The 17,864-nt window shown below is 44.4% G+C and overlaps 1 protein-coding gene across 1 annotated transcript in view; it reads left to right on the forward strand.

Moving 5' to 3' along the window:
* Positions 1-3,141: 3,141 nt before the first annotated feature.
* Positions 3,142-17,864, forward strand: part of PPP1R21 (protein phosphatase 1 regulatory subunit 21) — a 53,582-nt gene continuing 38,859 nt past the window's right edge. Inside the window, exons 1-3 of the mRNA XM_080913930.1 lie at positions 3,142-3,232; positions 15,192-15,260; positions 17,635-17,781. Of these exons, the coding sequence (XP_080770056.1) occupies positions 3,176-3,232; positions 15,192-15,260; positions 17,635-17,781 (273 nt within the window). The 5' untranslated portion in view covers positions 3,142-3,175. The remainder of the gene's footprint in view (positions 3,233-15,191; positions 15,261-17,634; positions 17,782-17,864) is intronic.

The following is a 17,864-nucleotide window of genomic DNA, read 5'->3' on the forward strand; positions in this document are numbered from 1 at the left end:
ATATTTAATCCTACCACTTGGTGGTGCTACAGCAAACTAACACTACTCATAAGAACTATCATTCTGGAGGTTTGGATGGCAGTACTTGTTTATTGGCAAGCCAAAAGTGCACACTTCTAGTTTGGACAGAAAGTGATACAGGCTGATCTCTTTGCTGAATAATTCCTGAATTGCTCCCAGATGAAATAGAAGCTAAGCTAGAACCGCTTTCATTTTGATTATGGCTCTAAATAATCTACAGTGCTGACTTGCATTCCTAGATGTATTTTCTTCATAATAATGTAATAATATTTACTCTTAAAACCCTAAAGAAATAAAGTTGATGTGGCTCTGTTCTATCTGTTTCATTTTCTTCTTCTCCTTCTTCTTCTTCTTCTTCTTCTTCTTCTTCTTCTTCTCCTTCTTCTTCTTCTTCTTCTTCTTCTTCTTCTTCTTCTTCTCTCTCTCTCTCTCTTGCTACATGTTCATGGGTTTAAGAATGTTACTTCACATAGTGTGAGTGAGTGAGTGAGTGTGTGTGTGTGTGTGTGTTTGTGTATGTATGTGTAGTCCAGACTGCTCTCAAACTTAAATTTTCTCCTGCCTAAGCCTCCCAAATGCTAGGAGTGCTGGCATGACTAAACATGTCTGGTTACTTCCATGTCATATTTTAAGATATATTTTATAGTATATTTAAATATAATATATTTTTTATTATTTACATTTTATTATTTATATAAAAATAATATATATATATATTATAGTATAATTCACATTTTTTAAAGACAAAGTTTCACTGGCTGGCCTAGAACTTAATATGTAGAACAGTAAAGATCCATTTGCCTGTCTGCCTTCTAAGTACTGAGATGGTTCTCTGTTCCTCCCTGTTGTAGAGACACCAGCACCTTCTCATGCAATACAGGTGCCTGGTTGCAAGGGCTGCTCTGCTTCTGGCAAAGTGAAGATTGTTGCCATCAATGACCCCTTCATTGACCTCAACTACATGTTTAGTGTTCCAGTATGACTCTACCCATGGCAAATTCAACAGCACAGTTAAGGCTGAGAATGGGAAGCTTGTCATCAATGGGAAGCCCATCACCATCTTCCAGGACCGAGATCCCACTAACATCAAATGGAGTGATGCTGGTGCTGAGTATGTCATGGAGTCTACTAGCTTCTTACCACCATGGAGAACGGTGGATCCAAATTTTGGGTCATCATCTCATCTCTTCCCCTTCTGCCGATGCCCCCATGTTTGTGATGGGTGTGAACCATGAGAAATATGATAACTCACTCAGTATTGTCATCAATGCATCCTGAACCACCAACTTCTTAGCCCCTCTGGCTAAGGTCATCCATGACAACTTTGGATGGTGGAAGGGCTCATGACCACAGTCCATGCCATCACTGCCACTCAGAAGACTGTGGATGGACCCTCTGGAAAGCTGTGGTGTGATAGCTGTGGGGCCGCCCTGAATATCATCCCTGTCTTCATTAGTGCTGCTGTGGCTATGGGCAAGGTCATCCCAGAACTAAATAGGAAGCTCACTGGCAGGGTCTTCCATGTTCCTACCCCCAATGTATCTGTTTTGGATCTGACATGATACCTGGAGAAGCCTGCCAAGTATGATGACATCAAGAAGGAGGTGAAGCAGGCATGTGAGGGCCCACTAAAGGTCATCATGTGCTACACTGAGGACCAGGTTGTCTCCTGCGACTTCAACAGCAACTCTCACTTTTTTACGTTTGATGTTGGGGCTGGCATTGTTCCCAATGACAATGTTGTAAAGCTCATATCCTGGTATGACAATGAATACAGCTACAGTAACAGGGTGGTGGACCTCATGGCCTACATGGCCTCCAAGAATTAAGAAACCCTGGACCATCCACCCAAGCAAGGACACTGAGCAAGAGAGAGGCACTCAGTTGCTGAGGAGTCCCTGTCCCAACTTGGCCTCCTACACCAAGCATCTCCCTCACAGTTTCCATCACAGACCCCCATAATAACAGGAGGGGCCTAGGGAGCCCTATCTACTCTCTTGAATACCATCAATAAAGTTCACTACACACCCCCAAACAAAACAAAAACTTACTACTGAGATTAAAGGCTTATACAGCTGCACCCAGTGCAATTTACTTACTACATTTAACATGTTTATATGTATATGTACAAATGTCGGTCATTAGTTTCAACTGGCATGACTCAATGTATTTTTATTCATTCATATTCTATCAAGAAATATTTCAGTGTTACACCTACATTAATCCTCAACATAACTGTCAAAACTATTTTAAATGAAAATGGGGAGATAGTTTTTTATCACAAAGTATCTCAAGCTATCTAGTTTAGCCTAAAAAAAAAAAAAAAAAAAAAAAAAGCCCATTAATGTTCTTTATACCTCAATGCATGGTAGAAATTCTCAGAAATTTTCTAATGACTTTTTACCACTGAAAATGATCTGATGTATGAATTAAGGGTCAGGAGTGGGCACGTGGCATTTCAGTAGAGAAAGGTCAAAACACAGAAGACAATAAAGATTTTCTGATCTGAGAAGGGGGGAAGGGCGAACAGTATAAATATGTGGGAGGTTTGACAGTTTACAGGGTAGAGCAAGTCTTATGTATCCAGATAATGAACGAGACAGCAGAAAACAAGCTTCTAGGCTCCTCTTGAAAGATCCAACCAACTGATGCTAGGTGGTTGCTATGGGAACGACGGGACTAGGTAGCCAGAATTCTTGATGCTCTTAGAATGCTTCTCCTTCTGGTTCTTCTAACACCCCCTGTCTCTCTCCTTGGTGTTCCATCTACTCCTTAGGCACTCATTCTTCTCCCGCTTGATTCTGGCTCGCCCCGGAACGGGTCGCCATCTTGATGCCTCTTCCAAGATGGCGTCCCGGGCCACAGGCCAAGCAAAGGCAGCACACGGGCACGTCCGCGGGTCCGCACATGCGTGAACTGGAGCATCAGCGGGTGGGGCGGTGATGTCAAGACGTCGCCCCGCCCCTGGCGGTCGCCCCGCCCCCGGGCCCCGCTCCGCCTTCCTCCCGCCTGGAAACCCGGAAGTGGAGGAGGAGGCGCGGCGGCGGAGCCGCAGAAGCTGGCTGAGCCCTGCCCAGGAGCAAGTGTGGGGTTGGGGGCGGGGGGCGGGGCTCAGCAGCCCGGGCGGCCAGGCCTGGACGGGGCGGGGGAGGCCATGGCCTCCGCAGAGTTGCAGGGGAAGTACCAGAAGCTGGCTCAGGAGTACTCGAAGGTACCCATCGTGGGTGGGGAGAAAGGGGTCCCTGGCCCTGCGGCCTCGGCTAGCCATGGCAGCGATTTGGGACGGCAGGGGATGCTGAGGGCTCCTCCTCTCCTCTCCACCTCCTGCTTCCACCATTACGATGCCTCCACCTGCAGCTCCATGGAGATAGGGCCGGGCGGTGTCTGGGTCCGTGTGCGTCTCTGCAGCAAGGAGCTGGAGTTTGATTCTTCTCGCTGGACCAGCGGGCTTAGAAATGGAATGACAGAAATCCAGGACTCAGCCCTTGCTGCTAGCCTGAGGGAAAGAGAGGAGTGTGGGACCACCCTCTCTGCTTCCTCAGTTTGCCCAGCCCAATGATGGGGGAGATTACTATCTCCCTTCCCGAGGAGATGCTTTAAGGATAAAGAGACTTATCTCCTTCCACATCAGTTTGGGACCGGTGTTTTAGAATACAGATGTTGTATTCACTGATGTTGACAGCTTGGGTGGTGGAGCCGGTGTCCTTTTCTCTTGTACCTTCTACCTAGAATGGGGCAGTGCACACAGCAGGTTCTCCTTACCTACAGAATTATGCAAAACAGGGACTTGGCCTTCTGAAGTGTCAGTCTTTTAAATGGTGAAACCTTTCTCTTGAACAAGGGTGGTGCAGTTTCTGGATAGGGTTTTCCGCCTTAGTATTCTAACGAAGTTATTAAAGCAGGATCTCATGCCTTTGGAAATGATTCAGTAGTCATGTTTAATTTTCAGTGATCTTGGTATTCACAGAACCAATGAAAAGATTTAGCTCTTCTTATTTGGAAAAAAAAAAAAAACTGTCCGTCCCCCTTCATGATTTTATTAAGCCGGTATTCGGGAAGGTAAAGTGAAATGTATAGAAACGAAACTGATGTGTAAACATGCGCCCTTAAGTCTTCAGCATCAGATAGGAACCTCTATGATGCTCTGCTTCCCCCACCACCAGTGTCTTTTCTTTGAATTTACATTTGAAATCCTCTTAGGCTTCTGTGGCTCTGTGTCTGAGACAGTGCATTGTCTTTTGGGGAGGAAACCCTCCTTTGGAAGCACCAGAAGTTTGGAACAGTTCCACATGATGAAGGAGGGTGGGTGGAGGATAGCAGCGCTCAAATTTGCCACTACTATTTTTGGTTGAAAATGTTTCATGCATATAAAGTGAGGGGACTGATTTCCATCTCTGGAGGGTAAACAAGTTTGAAAGGCGGTTCCACTTGGCCAGTGAGTAGTTTCAGAAGTGCTCAGAGCAGTGGCCGAGTCTCCGAAATAATTATATCACCCCCTGAAGTAATAAAAGACATGGAAAGGTTTTATTCCTTTAGGTATGTAAATGTGTTCAACAAATCCATGTTGTTATGTGTATCCCACAAACAGCGTGCCAGGCTCGGTTGAGAGCCAAAGGTCAAGCTACACCGTCGTCTTTACTAGACTCAAAGTGTGGTCTGTAGTTATGATATGGAGTAGCAGGTGATGGTCAGAGCAGCACAGAGGAGAGGTCACTGGGTAAGGGTGAAGTGGGAAGGGGATGGTGACCGTGGCAGCTTTGCGTGGAAAAAGATTAGCCTGTGTTTGCGTCATGAAAACCCTTCAGGTACATGGCAGGCCGATTGTGGTGAAGGGAGAGAGTGCTAGATTATGAAGACTGGATTTCAAATACGATGTGTGCAACGGGAAGGCCAAAGAAACCTTCCATCTGTCTGTCTGTCTGTTCATCTCTCCATCCACCCACCCACCCACCCACCCACCCATCCATCTACCCATCCATCCACCCATCCACCCATCTACCCACCCACCCACCCACCCATCCACCCACCCACCCACCCACCCACCCATCCATCCACACATCCACCCACCCACCCATCCATCTACCTATCCATCCACCCTCCATTCATCCACCCACCCATCCATCCATTCCTCCATCCATCCCTCCATCCATCCATCCATATATTTATTAGTGTGTGTGATGTGTATGAGGGGGTGGTGTGATGGTGGTGATAGTGAGGAGGAGGAGACAGCATTTGGGAGTTAATTTTTTTCCTCCACCAAGTAGGTGCCTGGGATTGAACTAAGATCATCAGGATTGGTGACAAATGCCATTAATGGTTGAACCATCTCGCCAGCTTCCAAAGGTCTCTTTTACTAACAGAGTAATATTACTCTTTGGAAGGAAACTGGTAACCATATAGTAGATAGATGGAATAGAGATTTAGGTTGTTGGACCACACTGGGAAGAAAACGTGGGCTTAAGTAAAGTTTGTAACTGGAATGGAGAGGAGAGGCTACATTCAGGAGTTTTGGTTGAACAATATGTTTTTTAGCTCACCTGTTTTGAGGGCCTGCTTTGTTTATAGCAGTGGGCTTAGGAAAGATATGAACTATTTGTCCTTGGGTCTTACTTCAGGACTTGGTGAATAAGAGAAGACACAGAGTTTGACAAAGTTCTGAGGTGAAGGATTGTGATTGCCACTAACCAAGGAAGGTCAGGTGGAACAAAGGGGTGTTTTAAAGATGTAGACTTGGAATTTAGGGATGTAGAACTTGTTAAAGTTGTATGTTTCATCTGTTAGCTTCAGTTGATGTTGAGAATAATTGCTGAAAATTTTAATGGAGTGAAACTTGCTAAAAAATGGGGATAAAGATTAGTTCATTAATATATTCCTTAAAGATGAACTTGGAGGGCTAATGAGCGAATGGATGTAGAGAGCACCCGTAGAAATGATGTGCCAGGCAGAGAAGAAGCTAAGGTGGTCTGCTGGACTTGGGCTTATCTCCCCTCCTGGGCCAGATTATTTCTCATTCTTTTGGTCACAGATATTTCTGAACATAGAAACAATAGAAACAAAAAGGCTAGGTGAGGTGGCTCAAGCCTGAGGCAGGGGCATTGCTGTGAATTCTCTGTGTAAACCAGCTTTGGCTACATAAAGAATTCCAGACCAGCTTGTGCTATAATAATGTAGACCAAGTCTCAGACACACACCACACACACACACACACACACACACACACACACACTCACACACATACACTCACACACACACAAACACACACACACACTCACACACAAACACACACACACACTCCACATGCATGTTCACTTAGTTTCGTGTTCACACATACAAAGGCTGACAGACACCAGACAACTGGTTAAGAACTTCATGCTGTTTTATTTCCTGTCAGCTGTGGTGTAAAGCAGTTTCTAATTAGATCTCTGCCCTTGATAGCCTTGTGCCATGGAAGAGATGTTTTACCTTTTAATTCCCTTCCCTGGTGCACAGACTGTGGGCATATACTGAAGTGCACTTGTGTTGTTCTTCTGCCTTATTTAGGGTGCTCAGGGAGATTTCCTGTTAATATGTAAAAGGAGAGAAGCCGGCTGGATTGTTGCTTTTCTCCTAATCCCCTCCAGAGCAGACCTCAGCCTGTGTTTGGGGAAGGGCCTTTCCTTACTCAATAATATGGGCAGATATTTTTCCCCTGAGAAGTTTTGTTCTTTCCAAGAATGACATTAATCTTGGAGTAGCATTGGAGTAAATACAGAGAGTAGTAAACTATGGGAGTGTTCAGAGAGATTGGGCTATGGTAAAGTTCTCAATGGCAAAATGCAGAGAATTACAGATTGTTTTTAAAAACTTTAATTACTATTGGTTTTTTTCAAGACAGCTTTTTCTCTGTGTTGACCTGGCTGTCCTGGAACTCACTCTGTATACCAGGCTAGCCTAGAACTCAGAGCTGCTCCTGCCTCTTCTTCCTAAATGCTGTGACTTTAAATTATTTTTTATTCGTTGATGATTTCATACATGTATGCAGTGCTGTAGATCATATCTACCCCACTTCCTTTTCTTCCCTGGTCCCACAACATATCCCTCTTGCAGTTCATGTCTTCTTTTGAGTCCTCACATTAGAGCTGCCTGCATGCCCGTGGTGCCCCAGCAGACTACCAGGGTCCCCTCACTCCCAGAGAACATCAACTTTCTCCTCCCCAACAGTTATCAGCTGCCAGCAGCTCAGCTTTGTTTGGGGTTTTGAGTCCCTCCCCATAAGCTTTCAAAAGAACAAAATAACTGTAAAAAGAGAGGAGAATGTCGTTAGATAAGGGCCAACTGTATTGTCAGAGTAGCTGAAAGGTAAGCAGGTTGTTAAACAAAGGGTTAGAAGGATCTGTGCAAATGGTTTGGGCAGTGGACGCCACTGGAGACTTTAAAGATTTCAGCTTCAGTAGTTTTAGGGAAGGAAAAGATCTGTTTAGGTTGGTTTCCAAAGGGATTTTTTAAAGTGAGCAGGTAAAATTGCAAGCTGCCTCTTTGAGATGTGAAAGAAAGCTAATGAAGGCCCCAGTTGCCACAGTATATATGAAAAATAAAAGACCATATGGTACTCAGCATTTCTGATTTCCCTCCCAGTTCTCTGTCTGTCTTATGAAGGAACGAGGTAAAAGTGCTGTTCTGGCTCATTTTATTTCAGCCTGTTTTCCTTGAAAGAGCACTTTTGCCTGGCACCATGGTATTATGTGTGTGAGCAAGTTTCAGGATCTTCCTGGTATTAATGCTCTCCTGAGTCAGTGGTCTGCCAAGTCTGAGCCCTGGGTCCCATCGGTGACACCATCTGGGAATGGGTTAAAGATGCAGACCCTAGAGTCTGCCCTGAACCTATGGAATCTGAGATGACCCAGCAGTAGAACCCAGCCTTCTGTGCTGTGGTAAACCTCTGTGACTGGAATCCACTATTAGTAAACTTGTGTTGCCATAGCAGAGTTCCTGAGGGAGCACGTGACTTGAACAAAGGTTTGCTTAGCTCACTGCTTTGGGGGGTCAGCATCCAGAGAGTGCAGTGGTACAGGCTCAGTGTGAGCACCTCTTGACTCCTCATAGCAGATGCTGAGTGCAGATGGGAACTTGGTGGGAGCAAGCCTCCATCCCTTCTCACTCCAGGAGCATGGCTGGTGGAAGAATCTCATGTCCAACCCCCCCCCCCCCCAAAGAACAAAACCAACTAACTAACCAACCAACCAACCAACCAACCAGCCATAAAAAAGAAACCCAACAACAGCAACAAAAGCCAAACCAGGGCTATACTAAACACCAACTTTTATGTGTGGACCTTCAGGGGCACTTACTATTTAAACTTAATAGCTATTGTTCAGATAAAGACAGTCTTTTCAGGGCTCCTTTATGGTCTTAAGAAGCAGTAGGGAAGCCAAACATTCTTTATTTTCCTAGCAATTTACTTTGCAATTAAAGCATCCATTTATGAAGAGGGATAGCCTTTGGGAACTTCTTAGAGCTACTTGGGAAAGGGCCAGTTTGGGTCCAGTTTGCTTTGCAGGTGATGGGGCCTGGTTGAGCCTGATGAATCACCAGCTCTAAGAGAAACAGGCTTGGTCCAGATTGCATGAAAGTTAAGTACCAGGTTTCCTTTTTCCTGATGTGTGGACTTCATCAGCTGAAGTAGTCTGTGTTCAGTGCTGTGGGTAGACCTTTGCTTTAGAAGGACAGTCTTCTTTTTCTTTGTTGTTCAGTAGGGCAGCCATATGCGAAAATTAACTTATTTATTATTATGTATATGTATCAGTATGTGTGCGCATGAAAACACACATGTGCCACCATGGATGTGTTTCGGTTCTTTCCCTCTACCATGTAGATTTCTCAGATGGACTTTGGGTTTTCAGTTTTGATGATAGTGACCTTACTGACTGAGCCATCTTACTGGTCCCAGGTACAGAAGGTTAGCACTAAAGAATGAAGCTAGCAAGGCCGAATTGAACTTCACATGTTAGTTAATCTTGAATAATTAAAAAAGTTTCACATGGCTCATGGCTACCCCGTTGGACAGTGCTCATTGTGACCCTGGCTTTGTGCCTCATGCGTGTCTGAGTAAGCCAGCAGACCCCTCTAGCCTGTAGGTTCTGGCCTAGTAGGTTAAAGGTGAGGCCTGGAATTTTCTTCCAAGCTGCTGTCCTAGCTGTCTGAAGACCACATGTTCTGGAGTAACAGCTCGCAATCTTCCTAATGCTGTTACACTTTAATACAGTCCCTCATGTTGTGGTGACCTCAACCATAATATTATTCCATTGCTGCTTCATAACTAATTTTGCTATTGTTATGAATCATAATATAAATATCTGGTATGCAGGATTATGTGACTGCCCCAAAGGGGTCAAGACTCACAGGTTGAGAACTTTTGTTCTTGAAAGACAAAGTCTGGCGGACTATTTTCCTCTGACTGAGCTGACTCTCCTAGTCACTGAGGGGCAGGACTTTTGTCTTACCTAATTTTCTTTCACGAGGACAGGGCCAGAAGAAAGGGTTTTCCTTTATCAGTGGCAAACTAATCCCTGCTACTCATCCGAAGTCTGTAGCCTGCTCCCACTTCCTGTGGTAGAGCTGTCTGAGAGAAAGACCAGAAGGTACTGATACCAGGTTAGAATGTTTCAGAATTGGATGGAGTGTTAGTGATCATCCTGGCCAGACACTGCAGCTCGAACCTGCAGACAGCTTTTATATTCAGAAACTGAATTGGGGTTATGGTGAGGTTTAGGGTTGTCTCTTACACACATTGTTTGGAGATGAAGAAAAGCTAAGTTCATCTTAGAGGGTTGTAAACCTTTTGCAAATGTCAGCATGTCTACTGCATGAAAGTAGCCATGAAAAAATGGTTCTAACGCAATGGTGGTTGGGTTTAGATGGGAAAAGGGGGCGTGACTCGTTTCTCCTTCCCTCAACGTCTTACAGCTGTTGTGGTTGTGAAGTCACACACTCCTGGTCTTGGACCTGTGATCATAACAGAGGTTGCTGGAGTGACGTGAGGAGAGTGTAGCTGGTTACTGCCCAAGAGAAACATCTGCATCTTTGGCCTGATTGACAGCTGAGGCTGGTTGGTAGTTAGGCCCTAGGCTCTGGAGGGCTCGTGATACTCAACAGGACTCGGAGAAGTGTCTTGGGAAAAGCCTGTGCAAGTGATGGCAGTCTCTTACTGCCGTTACATTTAGACACCCTATATATGTTATTTTTATTTGAACAACTAGCTAAACATTTATTGAGTTCTTTCTTTATCCTGGCATTGATCTTTTATTGTAAGAATTATACAGGCTTGTGCTATGGCTTCTCTCGTGAAGAAATTTAAATTGATATGTTAGATTTGGGACAGAAATATACATATATTAGTAACTGTAGACTTTCCAGCTTTAGAAAGTAAAATAAAGACAAAACACAAACAAAGCCCATCTTGTTACTAGTAAGTACCAAAGGAACCAAGGAGCAAGCTTGCTGTGGGCCTCAGGTTGTGGTTGGGAAAAGATTATGACGGAAACGTGGGCAGAAGTGAAAAGCAGCCTCCCAGAACTGATGGGCTTGCTCGGCCACGGGGAAGAAGAGGTATGCACTGGGTGGGCAGTGAGGAGAGGTCCCGAGGACCGTGGAGGGGTGTGGATGATGGCACGGAAGAGCCGCTGCTGCTCAGAACACCACTGTCTTTAAGGGTCATTTTTCGTGTAATGAGACAGCGGAGGAGTTGCTTCTCAATTGTGTCAATATGAATCAGTCCCCGTACCTGTCTCCTGGAAGTGTCACTGCCTGGAAGGCAGTGATGGAACTATGTAAAACAGAAATAGCTGCAGTCACCTCCTCTCTTGGTGCTGACTGCGGGAGAGGAGGAAGCTGGATTCTGAAGGACCAGCCTGAGCACAGGTATCAGGGTGCTAGTTCACCAGGCAGCCCCTGGCAGCGGCGTGCTGGTGTGCAGGACAGCCTCCAGTTCTACCTGTCCTAACCAGCCTTCTAGATGCATAGTTCTAGCGGGAATTTTGTTGACTGGTTTCACAGAAGTCATGCTTTGAGTTGCCAGTTTTGCAAGCAGTGTTTCCAAAAGGAAAATTCAGATTTGTTGTTGTTGTTATAATCGGTGAGATTGGAATTCACAGAGTTACTTGAAAGTTCCCTCTTAACTAATTGGGCTATTCAGTTTGTTCTAAATACTCTTCACTATACCTTAGAAATGAACGATAAGATTGTACTATATTTTAAATTATTTTCTGCCACTCTGAACAGGAAGTGATGAGTTCAGTGGAGGTGAATCCTGATAGACTGTAAGGCACGCACTAGGAGCTTATGACCACCACATAGAGAAGATATGCTAGACTGCAGTCAGAACAGAGGTCAGAGTGATACCTGAAGACTGAAGTGGGTGTGCTTATCCCAGCGCTTGAAGGGACAGGCCAGAGGATCAGGAGTTCGAGGCCAGCCTGGACTTCCTGATACCCCATCTTCTAGCTGCTTCATTTGTAAGTTTTCATTCTGCTAGATGGGTAGCATTGCCCTCAGGGTGCTTACTGCTTAGAAGTAGAAAGCTACACCATTAAATAGTGTTTTTCCTTGGACCTTTAGAGCAGAGCTCACCAGATGTTTCTCTAAGGAGCTACATAGTAAATAATTTAGTCCTAAGATGCTGTAAGATTCTATTGTAGTTGCCCATCTCTCTTCTGTCATCTGATACATAAATAAAGAAGTATGGCTGCATTCCAGAAACCTCAAATTAGCTAGCAGGCCTTTGGATCTCATCCCTTTGTTTGCTAAGTCCTTAAAAAATTCAATTTTCATAATTTTATTTCTAAATAGCTTATGCATTTGTCTATGTGAGTGAAAGCCATTAAGTCTGGGTACCCTTGGAGGCCAGTAGGTATCACATCCTCCGGGAACTGGAGTTATTGGTGGTTTTGATGCTCACATAACTTGGATTCTGGGAATCAAACTTGGGTCCTCTGGAGGAGCAAGAGCAGCAACTGCTGGGTTACCTCGCCAATCTCTTAACAAAAATGTATGCCTACATTAAAAAAAAGAAGAAACTAAGTACAGTATTCCTAAATTATCTTAAAATACTTTATCTCTCCTTTAAAATTATTTATATTTTAGGACATATGTATCTGTATATCTGTACTATGAGTATCTGTGCACACGTGTGAGCAGGTGCTAGCGTGGAGACCACAAGAGGACATCGGTTGTCGTAGGCCTCTCTCCACTTATCCCTTAGAGACAGTGTCTCCCCCTGAACTTAAGGCTTGCATTTTCTCAGCTGAATGGAAACCAGGAAGTCATGGCCATTCTTCTGCGACCTTCCCTCAGAATTGGGGTTACAGATGTGCCTGGCCTGTTATCTGCACATTAGGATCTGGACTCATTCCTGATTGCATGGCATCCTTCCAGTCCTAAAATCCTAAAATTTAAGACAAGATATTACCCTGTAGCTGACTTAGGCTGGCCTTGAACTCACTGTTCTATAATAAGCTGGCCTCAAATTCAAGGCAGTTTTCCTACTTCAGCCTTGTAGTTGGGGTTCCCAGGGCGAGCCCCCACCTCTGGCAATTTGTAAATTGTTTTTAAATAATAACCAGATGTTTATTTCCTTCTCTTTCTCATATTCTTCAGAATCACGGTTTTCAACCTTTTGTTGGCACTTCCCCAGGGGTCACCTAGACCATCAAAAACACAGATATTTACAACTCATCACACTAGCAAAATTACAGTTATGAAGTAGCAATGAAAATAATTTAAAGGGTCACAGCTTTAGGAACATTGAGAACCACTGACTTAGAACAACGCCATGCATGTACAGACGAATGAACACACCTTAAAGAACAGGCTCTTTCAATCCATCCTGATGCTAAGGTCTCTGCTCCCGTCTGTGGGACACAGTCTCCGTGTTCTGATGTAGGCTTCCCATCTGGTTCTCATAGCGTCCTTGGGAAGAAGGGCATAGGGTAGATGTGTTTGCTCATATTACAGACCATGCTACTGAAGCTCAGACGTCTAAGTGAAGGCCCTGTTTACATTGCCTAGTAAATGGTGGGGCATGGATTTAGATATGCTTCCTGTTGTAGCTCTGAACTGTGACTCTTCACTTCCTCATGGGAGAAGCCAAAGACGCTTGTCTCTTCCTTCTAATTGTGAACTTCCTGTTTTGTTTTAAATACCCCACGAAACTTTAGCATTCAGTATTTCCATTTTCTTGGCATAGAAAGTTGTCACTTTTGTTCTCCTTTCTCAGGAGACAGAATTTTAACTAATTCCTCAATTTGAGGTAAGGTCTTTCTGTGTGGCCCAAATTGCCCTAGACTCTCAGCAATTCAGGTTATAGGATCCATGAACTGGAATACCTGGTGAAATAGACTTTTTTTTAAAGCTCATAGATAAAATTATCCTATTTCAGTTTCTCAGAGGAGAACGTAGTCATTCAGTGTCTGTTGAGCTCCAGGAAATTAGCCTGTCAACCCCTTGTTTCAGCCATATTTGATTCATATGCTCACATTTACCTGTGCTGCAGTCTTTTTCACCGAGAATACTTACTTCTTACCCTGGAAGAAGGAGGAGGAGGAGAAGGAGGAAGGGGAGGAGGAGGAGGAGGAGGAGGAGGAGAAGGAGGAGGAGGACAACTGTGGGTTTTACCCTTTAGAACAGGCAGTGGTAGTTATACAGCTGTAGACATAAGTAAACATTCGCCAGCTGTTTTATTTTTTATTTGATATTTAACATGACAGGGCCAGTAAGATGGTCCAGCAAGTAATGACAGGTAGGCTTGCTGACAAGGCCAAGGATCTTGTTTCTATCCCTGTCCCCCCCCCCCCATACACAATACAGTTTTTATATATATATATATATATATATATATATATATATATATATATATATATATGTACACATATATATTTTAACAATAACTATGGGGAAGAAGATGAAATTCTGCTTCATTTCACAAGGAGAAGGTCCATTTCCCCAGCCCACTTTTATCTCAGAAACGGAGTCAAACAGTAGCTGGTATTACAACAGTCAGAACTTCCAGGGTTCTAATCTCAGCATTCCATTGCTGTCTGTGCCTCGATGTCTCTAAAGTGGAGGCGAGGACTGTGAGCATTGTCACACATGGAAGGCACTTTGTGTGTGTGTGTGTGTGTGTGTGTGTGTGTGTGTGTATGTGTGTGTGTGTGTGTATGTGTGTGTGTGTATGTGTGTGTGTGGTGTGTGTGTGTGTGTGTGTGTGTGTGGAGGGGATTTGGAGCTACTGTTAGTTTTAAAACTGACCGTGCTCCAGCTGGCGGTGTCCCCGTGATGACTGGCCGTCTGTCTGCTGGGCCCAGGGCTGCCGAGTCTTCCTGCCTTGCATTCTGCTTACGTCTTGTTCCGTCATTTGCTCACTTGATCTAATGAAACTGTTCCAAAAGTTCAAGAAAATGGCATTTTCTCTTTTTATTTTGAGATTTTACTTTATGTGGATTTAGCTTGTGTGTTTGAGTGTTTGCCTGCGTGTGTGTCTGTAGCGTGAAGACTCATATGCAGTAGCCGTAGAGGCTAGAAGAGGACGTTGGATGTGCGGAGACGGGGATCCAGAACTTGGATGCGGGGAACTGAACTCAGGTCCTCCGGAAGTGCAGCCAGTGCTCTAACTACTGAACCATCTCCCCAGCCCCACATTTTCTCCTTTATTGTATCATTTTAAATTCAGGACCATAGCTAATAAAGAATATGAATCCACATAAAGAATGATGTACTCAAAGCCAGGAGACCTGGGATTTTTATTTACCTATTTATCTTTCTAATAAACCCTAACTAAGACTTACCTCAGGCGAGCGCTCTGGCTGCCACTGGGCCTCAGCCCAGGGGATACACATTTGCTAGTGACTAGGTTTATATCACTGGAGGACTTACCTTCTGTGTTTCATTTGACAAGTTATTAAATGTTTCCCTTTGGGGCAATTAGTGTTTGTTTTCACACCAGCAAGTGGTGCATGTGTGTGTGTGTGTGTGTGTGTGTGTGTGATGTGTGTGTACATACACAGAGAGGAATGTATATAGAATGTGAGAAGATATTTAGTTATTCAACATAAAGTTTTCAATATGAACTAACTGCAGTTTTTTTTTTTTCTGTAAGTGGTTGCTTTATTTTAAAAGTAATTACTGCTTTCTGTTTTCAGCTTCGAGCTCAGAATCAGGTCCTGAAGAAAGGTGTTGTGGATGAGCAGGCCAGCTCTGCTGCTCTAAAGGTAGGCAGCGGGAGCCTGGAGTCGCAAAGGTTGCTCCGCGTTTGGGAAAGCAGACGGTTTGGGGGTAAAGTCCCAAGTCTTGACACTGATTTACTAGGGATAGGAAAGATAGGATTGTTCCCTGTGTCTAATGTTCCTTCCTGCTGACGGATGCATATTATGTGTTTTCTCAGCAACAAAAGAATTGTAGAAAAATACTGACTTATTTAATGCATTTCTTCTGTAACTCGAGGCCTTTGTGGCATGAAATCCATCTGGATGAATGCAGCTTTTTATCTGCTGTCTCCAGCAGCCCTCTGAGCGGCCATGTTTCTATTTGCACCCCCAGTGCTCAGCAGTCTGGCCCTAAGGAATGTGTGAATCCTGTGGCTCCTTTGCTCTTGCCCTTACTTTGGTAGTGCTAACCTGTGCTAACTGCACACTGCTTGAGTTCACCATCAGCACACACCTGCTGACTGAGACACAATGGGATAAGGAAGGACTGATCTCTGCCCCATCTGTCTGGCAGATGATAAATGCTGGCTTGTCATAGCTTTGAATGGAGGATTAATTGTAGGATATGGATCGTTCCTGAAGCCTTTGAAGAAATGATCACTGACTCTAATGATTAAAACCTACTACTACTGAGGAAGTGTCTCCAAGTGACCTGCTTTGTGTGGCAACTCCTCATGCTGGTCTTGTGAATACCTCAGCGATGGTAGGAATGTGTGGGTGGTGTGGTCGCTGTACTGAGATCTTCTCTGAGCATCAGCACACGCAGGCATTGTATGGAGCGCATTACTACACCCATTCTCTCCTTGTTCCCAACAACTCTGTAGGGATGTAGTGTTATCATCCCTGCTGCAGAAGCTGGGCTTTAGATAGATCTTGGCACAGGCCTCTGAGGCTACTGAGTGGGCAGCACATTTGGAGCATCATTCAGCTATCAGTACCTCATAGCACGGTGTGAAGAAATGGCTTCTCATCTTGTTCATTCTGAGGTCACTGTAATCACAGTACTGTTGGCAGTTTGTCAGTCGGCTAGATGCAAGCGTCAGGGTGTTCTCTGATTGATCTTATTGGATTTGCTTCGGAGTGAGTTGCTGGGGGTGAATATCATTGATTGGACTTACTTTCATTTGAGGTTTTATGATCATTTGTACTTGAGCTGGACCTATGTGTACCTTTGTCCTTCAAGTAAAACTTGGGGTTTACTGAATCGCCAGTGGAAAAGAGACAGTGCTTTTCTACTCACGGGCACATGGCAGGGACTCGCTAGTTGTCCTTGTCACACAGAGCACTCCAACAGCGCACAGCAGCCTAGGCCACTTAGGTTGCTGCTCCTATACAGTAGACTATCTGTTAGTTTCCCTTAGTCTATAGTCGTGTGAGTGAAATTAATGAAAGTAATATTTAAATAGAAGACTGGCCGCTTATGTCTGGTTATCAATGAACACAAAGTTATAACTAAAATATAGTTAAAATAGTGTATTCTTTAAATAAAGTGAAACGAAATATGCCTATTTAACCTGCTTTTTTTCCCTTTTCTTCTCTTTCTCTTTTGAGGGGTGGGGGGTGCAGTCAAGACAGGCGTCTCTCTAGACCTGGCTATTATGGAAATCACTCTGTAAACTAGGCTGGCCTTGAACTCAGATGTGCTCGCCTCATCCTTCTGAGTGCTGGGATTAAAGATGTGCGCCTTACTGCTCAGCACCTTTCTCTCTACCCCTTTATACGTAGTGGAGGCAGTCAGCAGACAGGATGTTGTTGAGATTTTTAGGATGGTTAGAGTTTTGCGTCTGTTTTCATGAGCTTGAAAGTGAGGACGGGAGTCTGAGAGCGCTCTTGTGCTGTGTTAGTATTGACCAGAGACTTAGGTGGAACCAGTGCTGAGAAGACCTGGCTGGTGGGCTGGGAATGGAGCTCAGCAGTAAGTGCTTGCTTATGTAGGCAGGGTCCTTGGAGGCGGGGGTGGGGGGGGATATAAGACTTCATTTAAATTCGGAGAGGATTTACAGGCAGGGATATAAATAGACCCCCTGCACTCCTTGGTCACTGAGAGGTGTCAGTAAGTCTGGGTCTCTGTGAAACGTCCACATTTATAAGTGTGAAGCCCACCGCTCCTTTGCTCATTACCACAGACTCAACAACACAGATTTGCAGCATTCTGCTATAAGTTGCTGATGGTCTGCTATTTTAATATATATTTTTTCTTAATTGTAAATATTCTGGTTTGGCTGGGAGATATTTTTCGTGTATGCAAAATAGCTAAAAACACAACCGAAATGATAAACTTACGTTCCCTGAAGCAAGGGTGTTTGATTTTATGTTGGTGGAACAAAGACTTGAAAAAGAAAAACTTCTCGTGTGTGAGGAACTGTTTGCTTTGATGTAGGAACAACTGAAAATGAAGGACCAGTCCTTGAGGAAACTACAACAGGAAATGGACAGTTTGACATTTCGAAATCTGCAGCTTGCCAAGAGGGTGGAACTCCTTCAAGACGAGCTAGCACTAAGTGAGCCTCGAGGCAAGAAAAACAAGGTAAGCTCAGTGTATGGCCTGAGGAAAGACGGGGCTGGCTTCCCCAGAGAGCGCCTCAGTCTTCCAGGGCCCTCTCTCCTGTA

This window comes from Micromys minutus (assembly GCF_963924665.1).
Source record: "Micromys minutus genome assembly, chromosome: 3".
Taxonomy (NCBI): domain Eukaryota; kingdom Metazoa; phylum Chordata; class Mammalia; order Rodentia; family Muridae; genus Micromys; species Micromys minutus.